This window comes from Schistocerca americana, chromosome 8 (assembly GCF_021461395.2).
Source record: "Schistocerca americana isolate TAMUIC-IGC-003095 chromosome 8, iqSchAmer2.1, whole genome shotgun sequence".
NCBI lineage: Eukaryota > Metazoa > Arthropoda > Insecta > Orthoptera > Acrididae > Schistocerca > Schistocerca americana.
In genome coordinates this window covers 388,654,747-388,671,006 of record NC_060126.1, presented here as the reverse complement: position 1 = coordinate 388,671,006, position 16,260 = coordinate 388,654,747, and the positions used below count along the sequence as shown (strand labels likewise).

Genomic DNA, 16,260 nt, shown 5'->3' with positions numbered 1-16,260 from the left:
GGGGGGGCTGGTGAAAAATAGATGAGTAAGACAATGATAGATGTAAAAAAACTTAAACATAGTGAAGAAAGGGTAGTTACTGTAAAGAAATTCTGAGACGGAAGAAATTAACATAAATTAAGGCCATGTGGGTGACGAGAACAAGGGACATGTAGCGCTAGTTCCCACGTGTGGAGTTTTGAGAAACTGGTTTCTGGGGGAAGAATCCAGATGACGCATGTGGTGAAACAGGCACCGAGGTCATGATTATCATGTTGTAGAGCATGCTCTGCAACAGGATGTTGTATGTTGCCAGTATACACCCTCTGCCTATGCCCATTCATCCTAATTGATAATTTGGTGGTAGTCATGCCGATGTAAAAGGCCGAACAATGTTTACCATAACAGCTGGTATATGACATGTCGTTTCACGGGTGGCTCTCCCTTTGGTGGTATATGTTTTGCCAGTTACAGGGCTACTACAGGTGGTGGTAGAAGGGTGCATAGGACGAGTCTTACTGTGGGGACGGTCACAGGGGTCTTAGGGTAGGGAGATGGGTGCAGAAGGAGCATAGTATCTGACAAGAATATTGTGGGGATTGGGAGGGCGATAAAAAGCTATTCTAAGTGTGCTGGGTGAAATTTCAGACAGAATGGATCTCATTTCAGGGCATGATTTTAGGAAGACGTGGCCCTGTCAAAGTAGCTTATTAATACGTTGCAGAGGAGAATAATACTGAGTCACTAGTAGTGTGCTCCAAAGTTTGGTTTTTGGAGGGATCAGCAGTACCAAAATTGGATGTGATGGCCCGGGTAATCTGCTTTTGAACTAGGTTGGTGGGATAATTACGTGCAGCGAAGGCTGAGGTGATAATGGTGGTGTATTGCTGTAATCCGAACAAATATGTTTGCCTCGCATGCCAAGGCTGTATGGGAGGGAATTTTTCATATGGAAAGGATGGCAACTGTCAAAATGTAAGTATTGTTGTTTGTTGCTCGGTTTAATGTGGACCTGTTAAAATTCCTTGGTATCTCTGAATACCTGCTCCCAATAAAATTCCACATTGTTCTATTCCGAATGCCACTTCCCTTGATGTTGATCTCATCCTCACCAAAGGCTAGTTACTCACTTCCATCCACATTAAACCCACCAGTGCTTAAATTTCAACAGTTGCCACCCTTTACATGTTCTGTTTTTAAACTATTTATTTTTATTGATAATGAAACTGATCCATTTACATTATATTGTAGATAATTGAATATTTTAGTTGTTTGAAAGTGATGTACTGTATGGCATCTGGTTCACAGCTTCTTGAATTTACACGTGCATATTGCGTTAGTGTTTAAAATTATCTGACATTGTGATAATGAATGAATTGCCATTTTTTAAGCCTATGAGACAGAAAAATGTAAGCCATAATTTGTGACCTGTAATAACAATGGTCCTTGATCTTTGAATTGCCTCAGAACATCATGTTAAAAGACAGTTCAATTTCCAGGGTAACTTGGTGAGAGAAATGAAATCAAGTGGCAAGAGCAAAGCAGAATGGCAGCCAGAAGTTGTTAGACTCCTTGAACTGAAGAAACAATTGGCTCTTGCCCAGGGAATTGATCTGACAGCCCAACAGACGGTATCAAAACCCAGGAAAGGAAAGACAAAGACATAACATAGACATCTACTACATTCTCTGTTCCCTCCATCTTAACATATAGTTATTTATTACTAATTTATCTTGAGTGAAAGTGTGCATTCCTTGTGATGTACAATGATATTGTTGCTGATAGATATTACAATCTGTAACAATTTTCCTTTCATTCTTGTACCATATTTAATTAAGAGAAATACAGATATCAGTCATGCAGTAAGTGAATTACCCTGGGAGTTTTCCTTATGATGTATGACCAACATTGCTTTTGTTACCTACATTTCCTGCCATTTTCAATGGCTTTTTGTTTGTTGTTGTACAGTATTTATTTCAGAGAAACAGATGTATCAGTCATGCATAAAGTGCATTAATTAAGTGTAGTTTTAAATTCTGTATAGGTATTCAGTATGTCACAAGAGCCTGTATTTCATAAAAGAGATTTATATGCTTAAACCAAGGTGCAGATTAATTATTTCATCATCTGCTGGGCATGCATTCCAGATGCTAACCCATTCCAGATGCTAACCCAGAAGCTCATGAAATATTCTACCCATTAGAAAAATTTCAAGAATTACAAACTAGTTATTTCATGTGCTTGCTTTTGCATTATTAGAGCAACATTAAGCAATTGTTACGTTACTGGATTGACTAAACTTGTAAACAAACCATTTGAGTGAAAGAAAACAGTGGTGATTTCGGTGAGAGATGTGGAATAATATGATGTACTTTATTGTAAATCTCTCTGTAGGATCCAAACTACACAAGAAGGAACCGGATTGTTCTGTGTATCTATTATAGTACTGGAATCTGTTAGGAATTAAAGAAATTGGAAGAGACTGCTATTTTTATGTTCCCCCAACTCATCCATATGGTAGCAGCAAAGGGAGAGGAATAAATTAGTGTATCTACTGGATCTTTTTGCTGTAATTCTTTTCACTTCACTTTTAAAGATCAATGTAACACAACTGAAAGCTAAAGTTCCTTTCAACTGTTATTCCAACTCTAATGTGTGTCAAGCATTTATATGGTGGAAAGACACATCCAGAAACTAAGAAATAATATGTTTTCTTATTATTGTTTACAAAAATCTGAATTACAAAGGTGCATAAATATAATATCGTACAGGATATATCAGTCACTTACAGACATCATTTTCAGTTTGTTTGTGTGTTTCAGAAGCAACAAACAAGGTAAATAATACTTAAGGAAGTACCATGTATAATGCTATATGTTTAGTGTAAATAATACTGCAAGAACCAACACTGTAAGGAAAAGGATAGATTGCTACTCACCGTAAAGGTGACACGTTGAGTTGGAGACAGGCACAACAAAAAGACTGTCACACATTTAGCTTTTGACTGAAAGGTAAATGTGTAACAGTCTTTTTGTTATGCCTGTGTTCAACTCAACATGTCATCTTTACGGTGAGTACCAATCTGTCCTTTTCCTTATATTGTTGTTATTCCAACCTGGAGTTACCATTGTTTAGTACTGCAGGTGAGTTACACATAATGCAATACATGCCGTGGGAAAAGAGTTGGGCAATGATACAAACAAGAACAGTACTTGTGAGTTTCCTTCACAGGTTAAACACTAGGATAAATGACTCAGGATGGATATTTTTGTTTTATCAACTAGTAGTTAAACAGATGGCACTGTTGATACCATACTGAAGTGCTTATCGTGCATCAGCAATTGGAGATTAAGTCCCAAGCATTGATGAAATAGCATGTATAATACAGTTGAGTTTTATAGTACAGTTAAGAATGGTAGACAAATATTGTGCTTTGTTAACATAACATGTATACATTGAGTGGGATTGTGAGGAATGGGAAAAACATGCTGTGATTCAATAGCAATATTAGGAATCTATTGTGAAAGCAAATAAAGCTTCATCACAGAATTAAAAGAAGACAAAGTCTTGTTGTTATAATTAAATTTGAACAAAACTAATGTGATTGTTTGTAGAGGAATACAAGATGCATTAAATGAATTTCAACATAACGTTTTGTACAGAATTGTTGAGGCTTTTGTGGCCACTTGTTGACGCACTGTCTGTGGCTTTTTGTATTGGGATTTTTGGTCAATGTTTGTTTAAAATTTTGTGTGTGTGTGTGTGTGTGTGTGTGTGTGTGTGAGAGAGAGAGAGAGAGAGAGACTCATTGAAGTAACTGCCACTAAAACAGAGGAAGATGAGGGCTGAAATACTGAAGTCAGTCTTGTGAAATTGTTTGACAGAGGGACAGCATACTATAGTGCCTCCTTTCAACTGTTACTTGAACACTGAAGTGTCATGTATTGAGATAAGTAAGTACAAAATAGGAAATCATTTAAAAATTTTAACAGAGGAATCATCAAACAGATTTGTTTAACTATACACATATATCAATGATGTCAGTCTGGTGTGGAACTATAAAACACATTTTATACTCTGATATTACATCCTATTTGTACATAACAAAATCTCAGCATGGATTCAACAAACAACAGTTTTGTGAAAATCTGCTTGTTCATGAGATCCAGAAAGCATTATACAGTGGTGCCCAGGTTGTTCCCTTGTTTCTTAACTTCTGGAAAGTGTCTGGTAGTTTAAACTGTTGCCTATTGAACAAAATGTGAGCTAACAGGACATGGCCCCACTTTCTAATTAGACTGAATACATCTTACCATGTTATTCAAAATAGCATTCTCTGTATCCCAAGGGAGAATTATCAGACCAGGATCTGGTGGGCATCAAAGGAAGCTCCATGAGGCTCTGCAGAGATACTGTAATGCTATTGTGTGAAGGTGCAGTGCCATGTGCACATTGTGAAAATTATTGTGGCACAAAGTGTTCCAAGTCAGTGAAGTGTAATGCATGTTATTATTTGTGTTTATTCTTTGTTCCATTTTTCTATATGCTCCATGCATTAAATGTTAATAGTAAATATCTTGTTACAAGACTCTACATTTATTGATGACCTCAATATGATCGTTAAGACAATAGCAGCAGATGCAATGTGAGTAGTGAGAAAAACCATGCGATGTGATCAAGGCTCAACAGTGCTGCAACATGCACATGAAAAGCCGTGCCACATATTTTTATTTGATTTACATAAAATATTAGGCTTCACCAATGGTAGCACCAACAACCACATTTGCTCCAAAGACAAGCTTTTCTAGATTAATGAGCAACTGTCCACATGAAGATGATCGAAAATCTTTTGTAAATGTTCTAGATGTTCCGCCACTGAAATGGACATTATTAACACATCGTTGATGTTAATTAAGCAGAATGCAGAATCACAAGTAATTTCGTCCATAGATCTTTGAAAAGTCTGTGCGGCATTACACAGACCAAATGGCATCCTGGTGAATTCTTAAGGTCCAGGTGGTGTACACACAGCTGTTTTGGGATGTCTTCTGGTATGATAGGTATTTGGTAGAATGCATGCACTATATTTATAATAGGAAGACACATGTACCACACATGTTATGTGTGAAGTCCTCAACATGTGACACACAGTATCGGTCAGGCAAAGTCCTACTGTTAACATGACTGTAACCTTATGTAAATTGAAGGAGGATGGAGGAGAAAGGAATGGACACGCTGCATCAGGACTTTGTGTGGTATCACCAGGGATGAAAATGTGTGATCGGGATTCAAACGTGGAATCTCTTGCCTACAAGGCAGTTACGTTAACCACTAGGCCACCCATTCTCAGTGGTTTATCACAACTACATGAATTATCTCAACATGCCTCTTGGCTGACCCACATTCCTACCTATCCTGTCCTAGTGTGACGTGTCCAAAAGAACAGACATCACACATTCGTATAAATGACTGTAATTTCCACAGGAGCCATCCATTAGTTTCCAGAGTTGCCACAGGTTCTGGAAATCAGGAATATCAGGGAATTTCAAACCTGTCAGGGAAATTTGTCTCGGTAGATAAAATGGTTTGTTTACTGAGATGTCATGCATTATCACTGATTGGTTGCAGCTGAGTGCATGAACCACTTCCCTACTCCCTCATTACTACTGCTTCTCATCCTTCCTACCGCTCCCCTCAACTTGCAGTCAGGTTGCCACCACTTGTCGCTCCCTAGCCTAGGAGCTGCAGATGAGAGGCAGGGGTGCGTGAGGAGTGTTTTTTAGATCTGATTCCCAGAAACTGTAGATGCAGCAGCTGGAGATGGTGATCATGTGTGCATGACTCATGTCTGAGTGAGAGTGTGAATGTGTGTGTGCTCTCATTTTCAGAGAAAGGCTATGGCTGAAAACTTAGTTGTGAAAGTGTGATTGTCTTTTCTGCATTTCCTGTCTACAGTTTAGAGATAATCATTACAACTGGTTGCTATCTACCATCATTATTACTGATTCTTAGAGAATTTGCACAAATTATCTGTCGCATGGATTGATCTCCACAGTCCTATTTCATCAACGTGCTGTCCGTGATTCCGGAATAGCTGGCCACACTAGTGGATTTCCATGACAGTCCAAAACTGCAGGTCATTTCTGCGGGTATCTCTAATGGATTGGGGCTGCTGATCTGAGGCCCTTCCTTTCCCACTAATATGCACGTCCTGCCCACCAGATCTAGTCTCACTGACATTCCCACTGGCCGGGTCCGTTTGTGTGTGGCATAATGCAGTGGATTTTCATGGTTTATCCATGGACTTAGGACTGCAGTGCCCCTTGGGAGGCCAGAGGCCACGGGTGATGGATTTCAGAAACTGCGACTGTCTCATCACAAGTATGTTGCAAGGTGTGGTGTTTTGTAGACTTTTTTTTTTTATTCTAGTACATTTTGCCACTTCGAAAGGAGTTTATATATTAGAAAGTGTGGACAGTAAGAAGAAGAAAATTGTGGCAGTCATTGGCAGTTTGTATGCTATGTACTCAAATATTTCTCAAAAGAAAAATCACATAATACCTGTAAAATAATAGACGTAACACAGTTGGTAATAACCAACAGTAATGAACATAGTAGAACCAACATTTTATTGTCGGTCACCAGTATTGTTGGTTTACACAACTTTTCCCTGCCTTATACACTTCTTTCAAGATGTCTATTTTTTTGTGAGGTTATTTCTGAAATCAGTGAAAGTATTTTAAATCTGTCTTATGACTCCAAGGAAATGCATATGTTTGTCACCAAATGTGTTTTGTTTTATTGAAATAAAATAACAGTGGTCTTAATGAAACATACATGCCATTTGGTTTGCTTTCTTCATCTAAAAACAGTTCATTACAAAAGATTTTGATGTTAGTACTTAAGATTTTTGTTCACATTAGGAAATGCCATCTGCTTGCAAGTTTTATGTAGATATTTACTCATTTGGCACTATTGTTTCTTGTACCATAGCTGCAAACACGGATTGTCAACTTATGTCTTTACTTGCCCTTGAGATCGCAAAACATGTCAGGGAAAACTGCTAAAACTTGTTGCGAAATATCAGGGAATTTCACTTGGGGATACTTTTGGCAACCCTGATTTTCTTTTACACTACATGGAGCAGTGAAGGCCAGCTACTACTAGATGATTGGCAGATCGCTGTGCCAGCATGAAGAGAAACTCTTGCATTGTTGCTTTGAATTTTTTTGGTTTCAAACATTGTGGTCGTGTGTGAATTAGCACACCTAACGCCGTCAGTATATGATGGTATTATGTTGCACAGGTGCAAATGTGGGTGACTGTCACATAATTTCTGGAAACTGCCTAGGAAGAATAATGTATGGCAGCTCCCCTGTTATTGTTTATACTCCAAAACAGTCACTCTGACGAAATCAGCCTCATTGTCTTGTCCAGAAGACAGCAGTGTCGAAGATCTGGGAACATCCCAAAAAATGACAAGAAGTCTGCTCCTAGTATTGGATGCACCACATTGGTCACTATGAACTGGCATTCAGATCCATGCCAGAGATCCAAGTTGAGGGCTAATGGTGAAGTTGTTGACAGCAAACAGATGGTAATCGTCATGACTATGGCTAGGCAGGTAGGTAGCTGCGTAAACAGATACATACAGTCCTGTGTCCACTAAGAACTGTTGTTTTGTGTATACCTCAGTAACAAAAACGATGATGGCTGTTATCCGGAGAGTCCCTCACCGTCATTACTGACTTTCTGTTGCATTTCCCATTTTGGACTGTGGGTTGCACTTTCTTGCCTCTGTACCGGACTGTCTATGATATCGATATAATTTTGTAGGTGATGCCAAATACTGTGACTTCTTGTTGAGAAATAGTGGCCTCGTCAGTTGGTTCTCGCCTGCAAAGCTGTGACTTGTATTGTAAGTTCTGTCAGCTGTGCTTGAAGTGATGCAAACGTTGCCACAGTGATATTATCTGGTTGTGTGCCGACAGCCTCCACACTCGCAAACGGATGCATTTACTGTATTTACTTGAATCTAAGCTACACTTTTTTTCTGGTTTGTGTAATCCAAAAAATCGCCTGCGGCTTAGAATCGAGTACAAAGTAAGCGGAAGTTCTGAAAAATATTGGTAGGTGCCACCACAACTAACTTCTGCCGTCGAATATATGTAGCGCTACACAGGCATGCTTTGCAGGCACAAAGATAAATACTGGTGCCAAAACCTCTGCGTCAGTAAATAAATTAAAAGAACAGGTAGAAGAATGTAAACATTATGCTATGTATTCTTGTTTGCTGCTATCTCATTCAAATCCTGTCTGCCTAATAAACTACGAAACTAGAGTGAGGCCGTCGAATATATGTAGCGCTACACAGGCATGCTTTGCAGGCACAAAGATAAATACTGGTGCCAAAACCTCTGTGTCAGTAAATAAATTAAAAGAACAGGTAGAAGAATGTAAACATTATGCCATGTATTCTTGTTTGCTGCTATCTCATTTAAATCCTGTCTGCCTAATAAACTACGAAACTAGAGTGAGGCAACAGCAAACACGTAAGAATACACATATCATGTCATGTTTATATTCGTATTATTCTTATGCTGAATAGTGATACAGTCAAAATTGAAGCACAGCAACTAACTAGATTTTTAAATCTAAGATGACTCTAACTTCTGTGCAGAATGTAATGTACTAAAGAAGCCACTGCAAAGATTTTCAAACGGAGAAAAGTTTTCCCTAAACTCTCGTTCAGAACATCTTCTATCATACGCTGTCTATTACTTGGTTCTTGTTGATCATTATCAAAGAAATCAGCAGTGTAAGTAACAACAAATACCAGTCTCTTGCCATTGTTTCGCTTATGAGATAATTCTTCTGTTTTTTTAATTGTAAGCCGCGAGTAGCAACAGGTCAGAATGCAACAAACAATGCATGACACAGTACTATAATGCATTTTCAGCTTAGAGTGACGTAAACACCTATAAAAAAGAGAATGGCACTTATCAGATCAAAGCAAAATAAGCAATCAATTCAAGCCAGACGAAGCACGTCAAAAGGGAATGAAGCACGTCAAAAGGGAAGGGTGCCCGTATAAATACGGACGGAGCACCTTACACATAGCAATGGCTACTTGGTAAAGCTCAACTGTTAAGCTGTATCTTCATCCATTGGACCTAAATTGTGTCTCATGTTACAATGGACCAACTTTGTTTCGATTTGGAGGTGCAGTCTAAAACTTTTCCCTCCCCTTGAATTTTGAGTCCCAAATTTCAGGTGCGGCTTAGATTTGTGAAAATTTTTTTTCCTTCATTTTGAATCTCATTTTTCTGGTGCGGCTTAGATTCAAGTAAATACGGTAAACAAAGTGGTCAGCCGTCAGTGCAAGTGCTCCCAGTCCTCCCACACACACTCTGAGTATCTTTTGTGTGTATGATGGCAGGTGCGAGAACCATATGTTTCTCAGAATGTCATTGCTGACTGTGCTGTTCGGCTGATGATGTAGCAACTGAGATGGTGTGTGATCAGCTAGTTCCTCCATCTCCAGCAACTTCTCTGATCTTTTAGTTTCAGACAGCAATACACACTCAATCAGCGCATTTTTAAGCACTGTATACTGCACTGTAGCTGGTGTCATGGCTAGAATATCCTGCATTTCACTGGCCATTTCTTTGTTTAGTGCTGTGATGACATAACCGCACTTGGTCCTGTTGGCAGCAATGTCTCAACACGAGATGACTCTCCAGCTGTGCGAACCGAAGCACCAGATTCTGTTTCCAAAATGGATGTGACTTCACTGCAATGTGGCTGACTACTGTACTCACATAGCAGAAAACGGCCTTCACAAGAGAGGTTTGAGGCAGTAGTCAATTATCTGTGAGGCAGTAGTCAATATCTGTAGCAGGCAACAATATGTGAATTACATTGGTCTCTGAATGTCACAAATTATTGTCATAGCTTCATTCGGTACCAAGCTCTTTTAGCGGCACCACTAAACAAGTTCCTGTGAGGTATACAAAAATCTGGTGACAAAGTACAGTGGACTGATGAAGCACTATCAGCTTTTGCTAAACTGAAATCCTCTATCGCAGGCACCACACTGTTGGCACATCCACTTCCACAAAAACCTCCTACCCTTGTGGTGGATGCTTCCACGACAATAGTGGGTGCAAAGCTGCAACAGCAAACGAATCAATGTTGGGAACTATTAGCATTATTTAGCAAGAAGTTTTCTCCAGCACAACAAAACTGGTCTACGTACAGTCATGAACTATATGTACTGTATGCCGCCAGTAAGTTTTGACACTTGATAGAGAGGCAACAGTTCACCCTGGTCACTGACCACAGGCTTCTCACTTACACATTTCGACAAAGACTTGATAGAGGTCCACCACTCCAGCTCCTTCAGTACGATTATTCATGACCAGCATCATAAACATTGACAGGGAAAGGGACAATCTGGCTGAGCCCTATCTTCAATCCAAGAGATCATGAACACCACAGATTACGAAGAACTCACAGCAGCACAAGAGGCTGATGGAGTTACAAGAGATTTAGCACAACCTTCCAGTCTACAGTTATGACATGTCCAGCTACCAACAACAAATGTATGGATGTAATGTGATGTGTCAGTGCCAGGAGTGCACCCTTTTGTGACAACTGGTTTCTACCAACCAGCCATCACTTCACTACATCAACTGTCACATCCAGAGGTCCGCAGCACTACCAAATTGATCAAATGAGGTATGTGTGGCCGAGTTTAGGTGCGGATTGAAAGACTGATGTGTGTCAGTGCAATAAAATTACTTGGCATGTCTGTGTGCTTCTCAGTACATTTCTGCCACCTTATCAACATTTTGACACATACAGTTGGACATAATTGGACCTCTACCACCATCTGAGGTGTTTACCTGTTGTCTTGCTGTGGTTGATAGATTTACACACTGTATGGAGGCTTTCCCCTTGGCAGATATCACAACAGAGACAGTGGGTACCCTCTTTTTCCATGGATGGATTTGCCCATTTTGGAGTGTCCTTTTGAATCACTACAGATCAGCACAGACAATTTGACTTTGACCTGTTCAAGGCTCTTGCTGTGTTGTTGGGCACAAACAGGATTAGAACCACAGTGTATCACCCAGTGGTAAAAGGGCTGATCAAATGATTTCATCGAGAGGTGAAGGCATCATTATGTTGGCACAGTTTCAGCGTTGGACACAAACTCCACCCATCGCTCTACTGGTCATCCGTGCATCAATAAAGGATGATTTAGAAGCCTATATGGATAACCAATCTGCCTACCGAGCAAATTCATCGGCACCACTTCAAGTGACGTTATTGGAGCATCGAACTTCATTACTAAGCTGTGGTCACACACATGGCAACTTTGTCTTGTAGCAAGAGGACACAGCAGTCTTGCCATCCATTTTTTTTTCAGTGAGTTGTCAAAATGCAAGTAAGTTTTTGTTCGACATGCTACCATGCCGAAACCTTTAGAGCTATGTTATAATGGACCTTCAACATGCTCAGCAGAGGTGAAAAGCAGTTTACATTAGATGTTGATGGAATTCTGACAACAATTTGAGCTGACTGTTTAAAGCCAGTTTACCGCACCCCCTACATCCACTGGGACAAAACAACTGAACAATTCAACATGGATATGCCGACCCTGCTCCCCACACCGCCTCCTAATGCAGGTTCACCATCACCACCTTCGAGCGATGATGCCAGTGACACTTTATTGGCCAAAACCAAGCAAGTTGTTGTGCGGATGTGATGGCACTTGTGATTCAGCTGACAATATCATTAACACACTGGGGGAAGGGGGGTGTCGATTTATCAGGTGGTACTGTAGTGGCAAGTGGACATAGTGATTGGGACGCAAAGTGTTCAAAGTCAGAGATGTGTAATTCATGTTATTTGGTGTTTGCCTGACCACTAACATTGTTTATTCTATGTTTTTCCTTGTTCCTATTGGTATCCATAGATATCACTTATGTTATTCTGTATGCTTCATTCATTTAAAGTTGAGAATAAATGTCTTGTTATAAGACCCAACAAAGAGAGAGTTACAGTGTTGAAGAACTGCAGCAGAATGCAGGGAGTATTGCAGATGATCGGCACTTGCCTGTAAACATTAACAAGTGTAATGTATTGTGAATAAATAGGTGGAAAACACTGATATTGTTTGATTCGATGATGGGCAGTCAATTAGTAGAAATAGTAATAACAGTTAAGTATTACAGAAATAGACTTATGACCACAGCAGTTGAGTCCCATAGTGCTCAGAGCCATTACAGAAATATGTGTTTGAAGAGATGTAAAGTGGAATGACCACAAGACAGAGGCCAGATTGAGAATCATTGGTAGAACTGTGAGGAAATATCACTCAGCCACAAAGGAGATAAATCACAAAACCATTGTTTTGTTGATTCTGGAGTACCAGTATTGATTATTAGCCTGTGTACATCACCATGTAGAGTTCATATTGGAAGCAGAGAAGATCCAAAGAACTGTCATGTTTTGTAGTGAGTTCATAAAATAAATGTGAGAGCACTGTGTAGGTTCTCATCCAAATCCAGTGGAAGATGTTACGAAATGAAAAGTTTCACTGTTTATTCTGAGCTGCTGAAGCAACATATTACTTCCTCCACATTCATATCAGAAAATGATCGTGATGGTAAAATGATCAGATGATAAAATTGTAGGTATACTTGCCACACACCACACACACCCAAAGATAGGAAATGATAGTAGTAGACAAAGTACCCTCCACTATGTACCATAAAGTGGGTTTATGAGGACAAGTGCAGTTGTAGATAAAGGTGGCCCTTAATTTAAACTTTCTGAAATCTCCTATAACATTCCCTTATCTTGGTCCGATCAACAAAGAAACAGCTTGTGCAAAATTTTAGCTCATTCAAACAACTGCATTGTGACTGCCAATGATAATGAAGTTCTGAAAATTTCTCCTGGAAGGTCATTCTGTCAGACTTTTTAAAGTTATTTTGTTTGGAATCACTGGTAGACCACAGTAAGGGAAATTAAAATTAGTTGTCATTAATTTAATTAACATATTATCTTTATTTTCAGTTGCTTGTGATTTGCTATTACTAAATTAATTTGAAAAGAAACTCAATTATTATTTAATAAATTTATTTTATAACATCCATATTTTTATATTATTATTTGCTTGGTTTACTTATTTGGTAACATATGATGAAGCTGTCCTTTGTGGATGATTTTTCATTTATTATTTCAGACAATTTATGTTAATGATGCTAAGGGATCTTCATGACATGGGTCATAGTTTTATAAAATGGCATCAGCTTCTTCCAATAACTCTTTTCACAAATTAAAAAAAAAAGTTTCATCTGTTTCTTGTAGGTTACATTCCCAGTTACATTCTTGGAGGCAAACTCTCCTCAAACTGGCAAATTTTAAACAATTTTGTATATAACCTAAGTGTCTTATAGCTTACACCTGAGGAAAGTGCAACATTTTTTATTCAAAAAGTGTAAATATAGGGGTAAAATGTATAAATTCATAATAGCAGAACTGACTGCAGTGGTGATAAGTAATCCAGACTGAGGCGTAGCGCCGTATACCGATCCTCCCTTGGAGGCGGTTAAGTGGGAGATATGTCTCGGATCTGGATAGTGACAGATGGTGACGCGAGACTCGATGCACACATAGTTTATGTATCAACCGTTAGAGGACAGTATTAGATAGGGGACTGTGATTTAGTTTCGATTGTGCCCACTAGAGTGCACTAGAGTAATAGAATGTTTTTCATGAACTGCTCTAGTATTTTCATAAAGTATTATTATGTCTTTTTATGTATGTAAAATGTTATAAATATGTTTTAGCAGTATGAATGATGCATGAGTGTGGTTTAAGGTTAATATGAGGATAATTGTTTAACGAATTATGTAGTGGAATTTAGTGTGGGAACATTTCGAAGAAGTATGGATGTGGACAAAGGGGATTTTTGTAGCATAGATTTGTAAAGTAAGTTTATGGTAAAGGGAAAGTTAATTCAGGTATAAATAACAATAGTAAATAACTTTATGCCAAAACAAAACTTCAGCATATTAGATAATTACATCGGTAAAAAGTGCAGTCGTTTGGTTTACTATTTTGCGATTGGTTATTGATGAAAAGCGCGGACTGATGTGGGAGAATGTTGTTTTGCTATTGACTGTTGAGTAAACAGATCAATGGTAAAGCAATGTTCTTTGCACACCTTTCTCTGCTGGTAGAGAAGACTTACAGTATTCTAGAGAGGGGTCGGAGCCTAGCCATGAAACAGTTCGGACGTGTGTAGTAGTAGTTCCGATGGAAATGATAAGTTGCCAGATCTAGCAGTGTTTCATACATCAAAAGTGTTTTAAAGTGACGGCATAATTATTCCGGTGGGTGTGTAGAAATTTCGGAATTTTTAAGTGAATTTTGTGACGAGAAAAGACATAAATTCCGTGTGGTATATTGAGCAGGTCGGTGGCTAACAACTGTGACTGCATTAGGTACCGACAGACTTAATATTTGTTGAGCTTTCTCAATCAAAAACAATCCATATTTTTTGTAGCTATTACATTTTCGGGAAATGCAACACAATAAACGTGGGTGAAAGGGATAGTGAGTGACTGTGTTAAGACTAGCACGGGCTTGGCAGTGATACTTGTTCACCTAAGTTTCAGAATATATTAATTAAGGACAAAACTTCCAACCTTTCATTTCATGTGAAAACTTTCTCCCAAAACGTAGATTAGCGACTTTAATTGCAGCCTGTTTCACGTCGAAGTACAGTAGTTTTTGCTCAGCTTCTCTACTGATGATCTACTGAGACAATGTTCACAGGTAGGTGCAGGTTTGTCGCAAAGGGACGGAAGGAGCCGCGCCGCTGCAAGACGCTATGATGAATTGAAAGTTTTGCAACATTTTACTAGAATTGCATGCAAGGGAAGAGAGACCTCTTTGTGTAAGCGATGGACAATCTCTCTGACATAGTTCATAAAGATGCTTTGAAGTAAATAAAAAAGAAGAAAATAAGAATTTGCTAATCCTTCAATGTCAAAAAGAACAACTGGTCTCTGTTTAAACAATGGAAACTCCTGGTTGCTAATCACCATAAAGATGACATGGTGAGTTGCAGACAGGCACAACGAAAAGACACTTACACATTAGCTATTAGCCAAATGATTCATCAGAAAAGGGAGCGAACACACACACACACTCATGCACACATGCAAGCACACTTCATGCGCACATGACCGCCACCTCCAGCAGCTCAGATAAATTGGAAATTTGTGGTAAGTTCTTTTGGAACCAAACTGCTGCTGAGGTCATCAGTCCCTAAGCTTACACACTACTTAAAATAACTTATGTTAATGACAACCCCCCCCCCCCCCCCCCCCCCCCCCCATGCCCAAAGGTGGACTCGAACCTCTGACGGGGAAACCCGCGCGAACCGGGACAAGATGCCACAGACCGCACGGCTACCCCATGTGGCACAGCAGCTTGGACCGGAATTCAACTGTCACCTAGAACAGAAGCAGCAATCTGGAGGGGATGGGGGTTGGGAAGGGGGGGGGGGGGAGGGGAGGGGAAAGACAAGCAGGTGCATTGGCAGACCTTGGCAAATAAAGAAGGTGAGGGGATGAGAATAGAGAGCAGATGATAGGACAGAGAGGGTGGAAACCGTTGGGTGAGGGGGTGGAAACCATTGGGTGGAGGGTGTGGGCCCAGTAGATTACTGTAGGTCGAGTCTAGGAAAATTTTGGGAGCGGAGAATGTGTTGTAAGGATAACTCCCATCTGCACAGTTCAGAAAAGATGGAGGTGGAGGGAAGGATCCAGATGGCTCGGGTAATGAAGCAGCCATTGAAATCAAGAATGTTGTGTTCAGCTGCACTTACTTTGCTCTTGGCTGCACTTCGGTAGTGGCTACTCATCCTGGTGGACAGCTGATTGGTAGTCATACCAATATAAAATGCTTGTAATGATTGCAGCAGAGCTGGTAAATAACATGGCTGCTTTCGTAAGTGACCCAACCTCCGATGGGGGGCAGGATCAGCTTGTGACAGGATTGGAATGGGGAGTACTGGGTATGTGGATTGGGCAGGTCTTTCACCTGGGTTTTCCACAGGGATATGATCCCTGCAGCAAGGAATTAGGGCTGGGAGTAGCATATGGATGGACCAGAATGTTATGAAGGTTGGGTTGACTGTGGAACACCACTTTAATAGGGGTGGGAAGGATCTATGGCAGAATGTCCCTTATTTCA

The 16,260-nt window shown here is 39.7% G+C and overlaps 1 protein-coding gene across 2 annotated transcripts in view; it reads left to right on the top strand.

Moving 5' to 3' along the window:
• LOC124544692 (methionine--tRNA ligase, cytoplasmic) overlaps positions 1 to 1,850 on the top strand; it is a 116,374-nt gene extending 114,524 nt beyond the window's left edge. For both annotated transcript variants that reach the window (XM_047123333.1, XM_047123332.1), the window contains exon 18: positions 1,479 to 1,850. In XM_047123333.1, coding sequence (XP_046979289.1) covers positions 1,479 to 1,646 — 168 coding nt within the window. In that variant the 3' untranslated portion in view covers positions 1,647 to 1,850. The remainder of the gene's footprint in view (positions 1 to 1,478) is intronic.
• Positions 1,851 to 16,260: the final 14,410 nt, after the last annotated feature.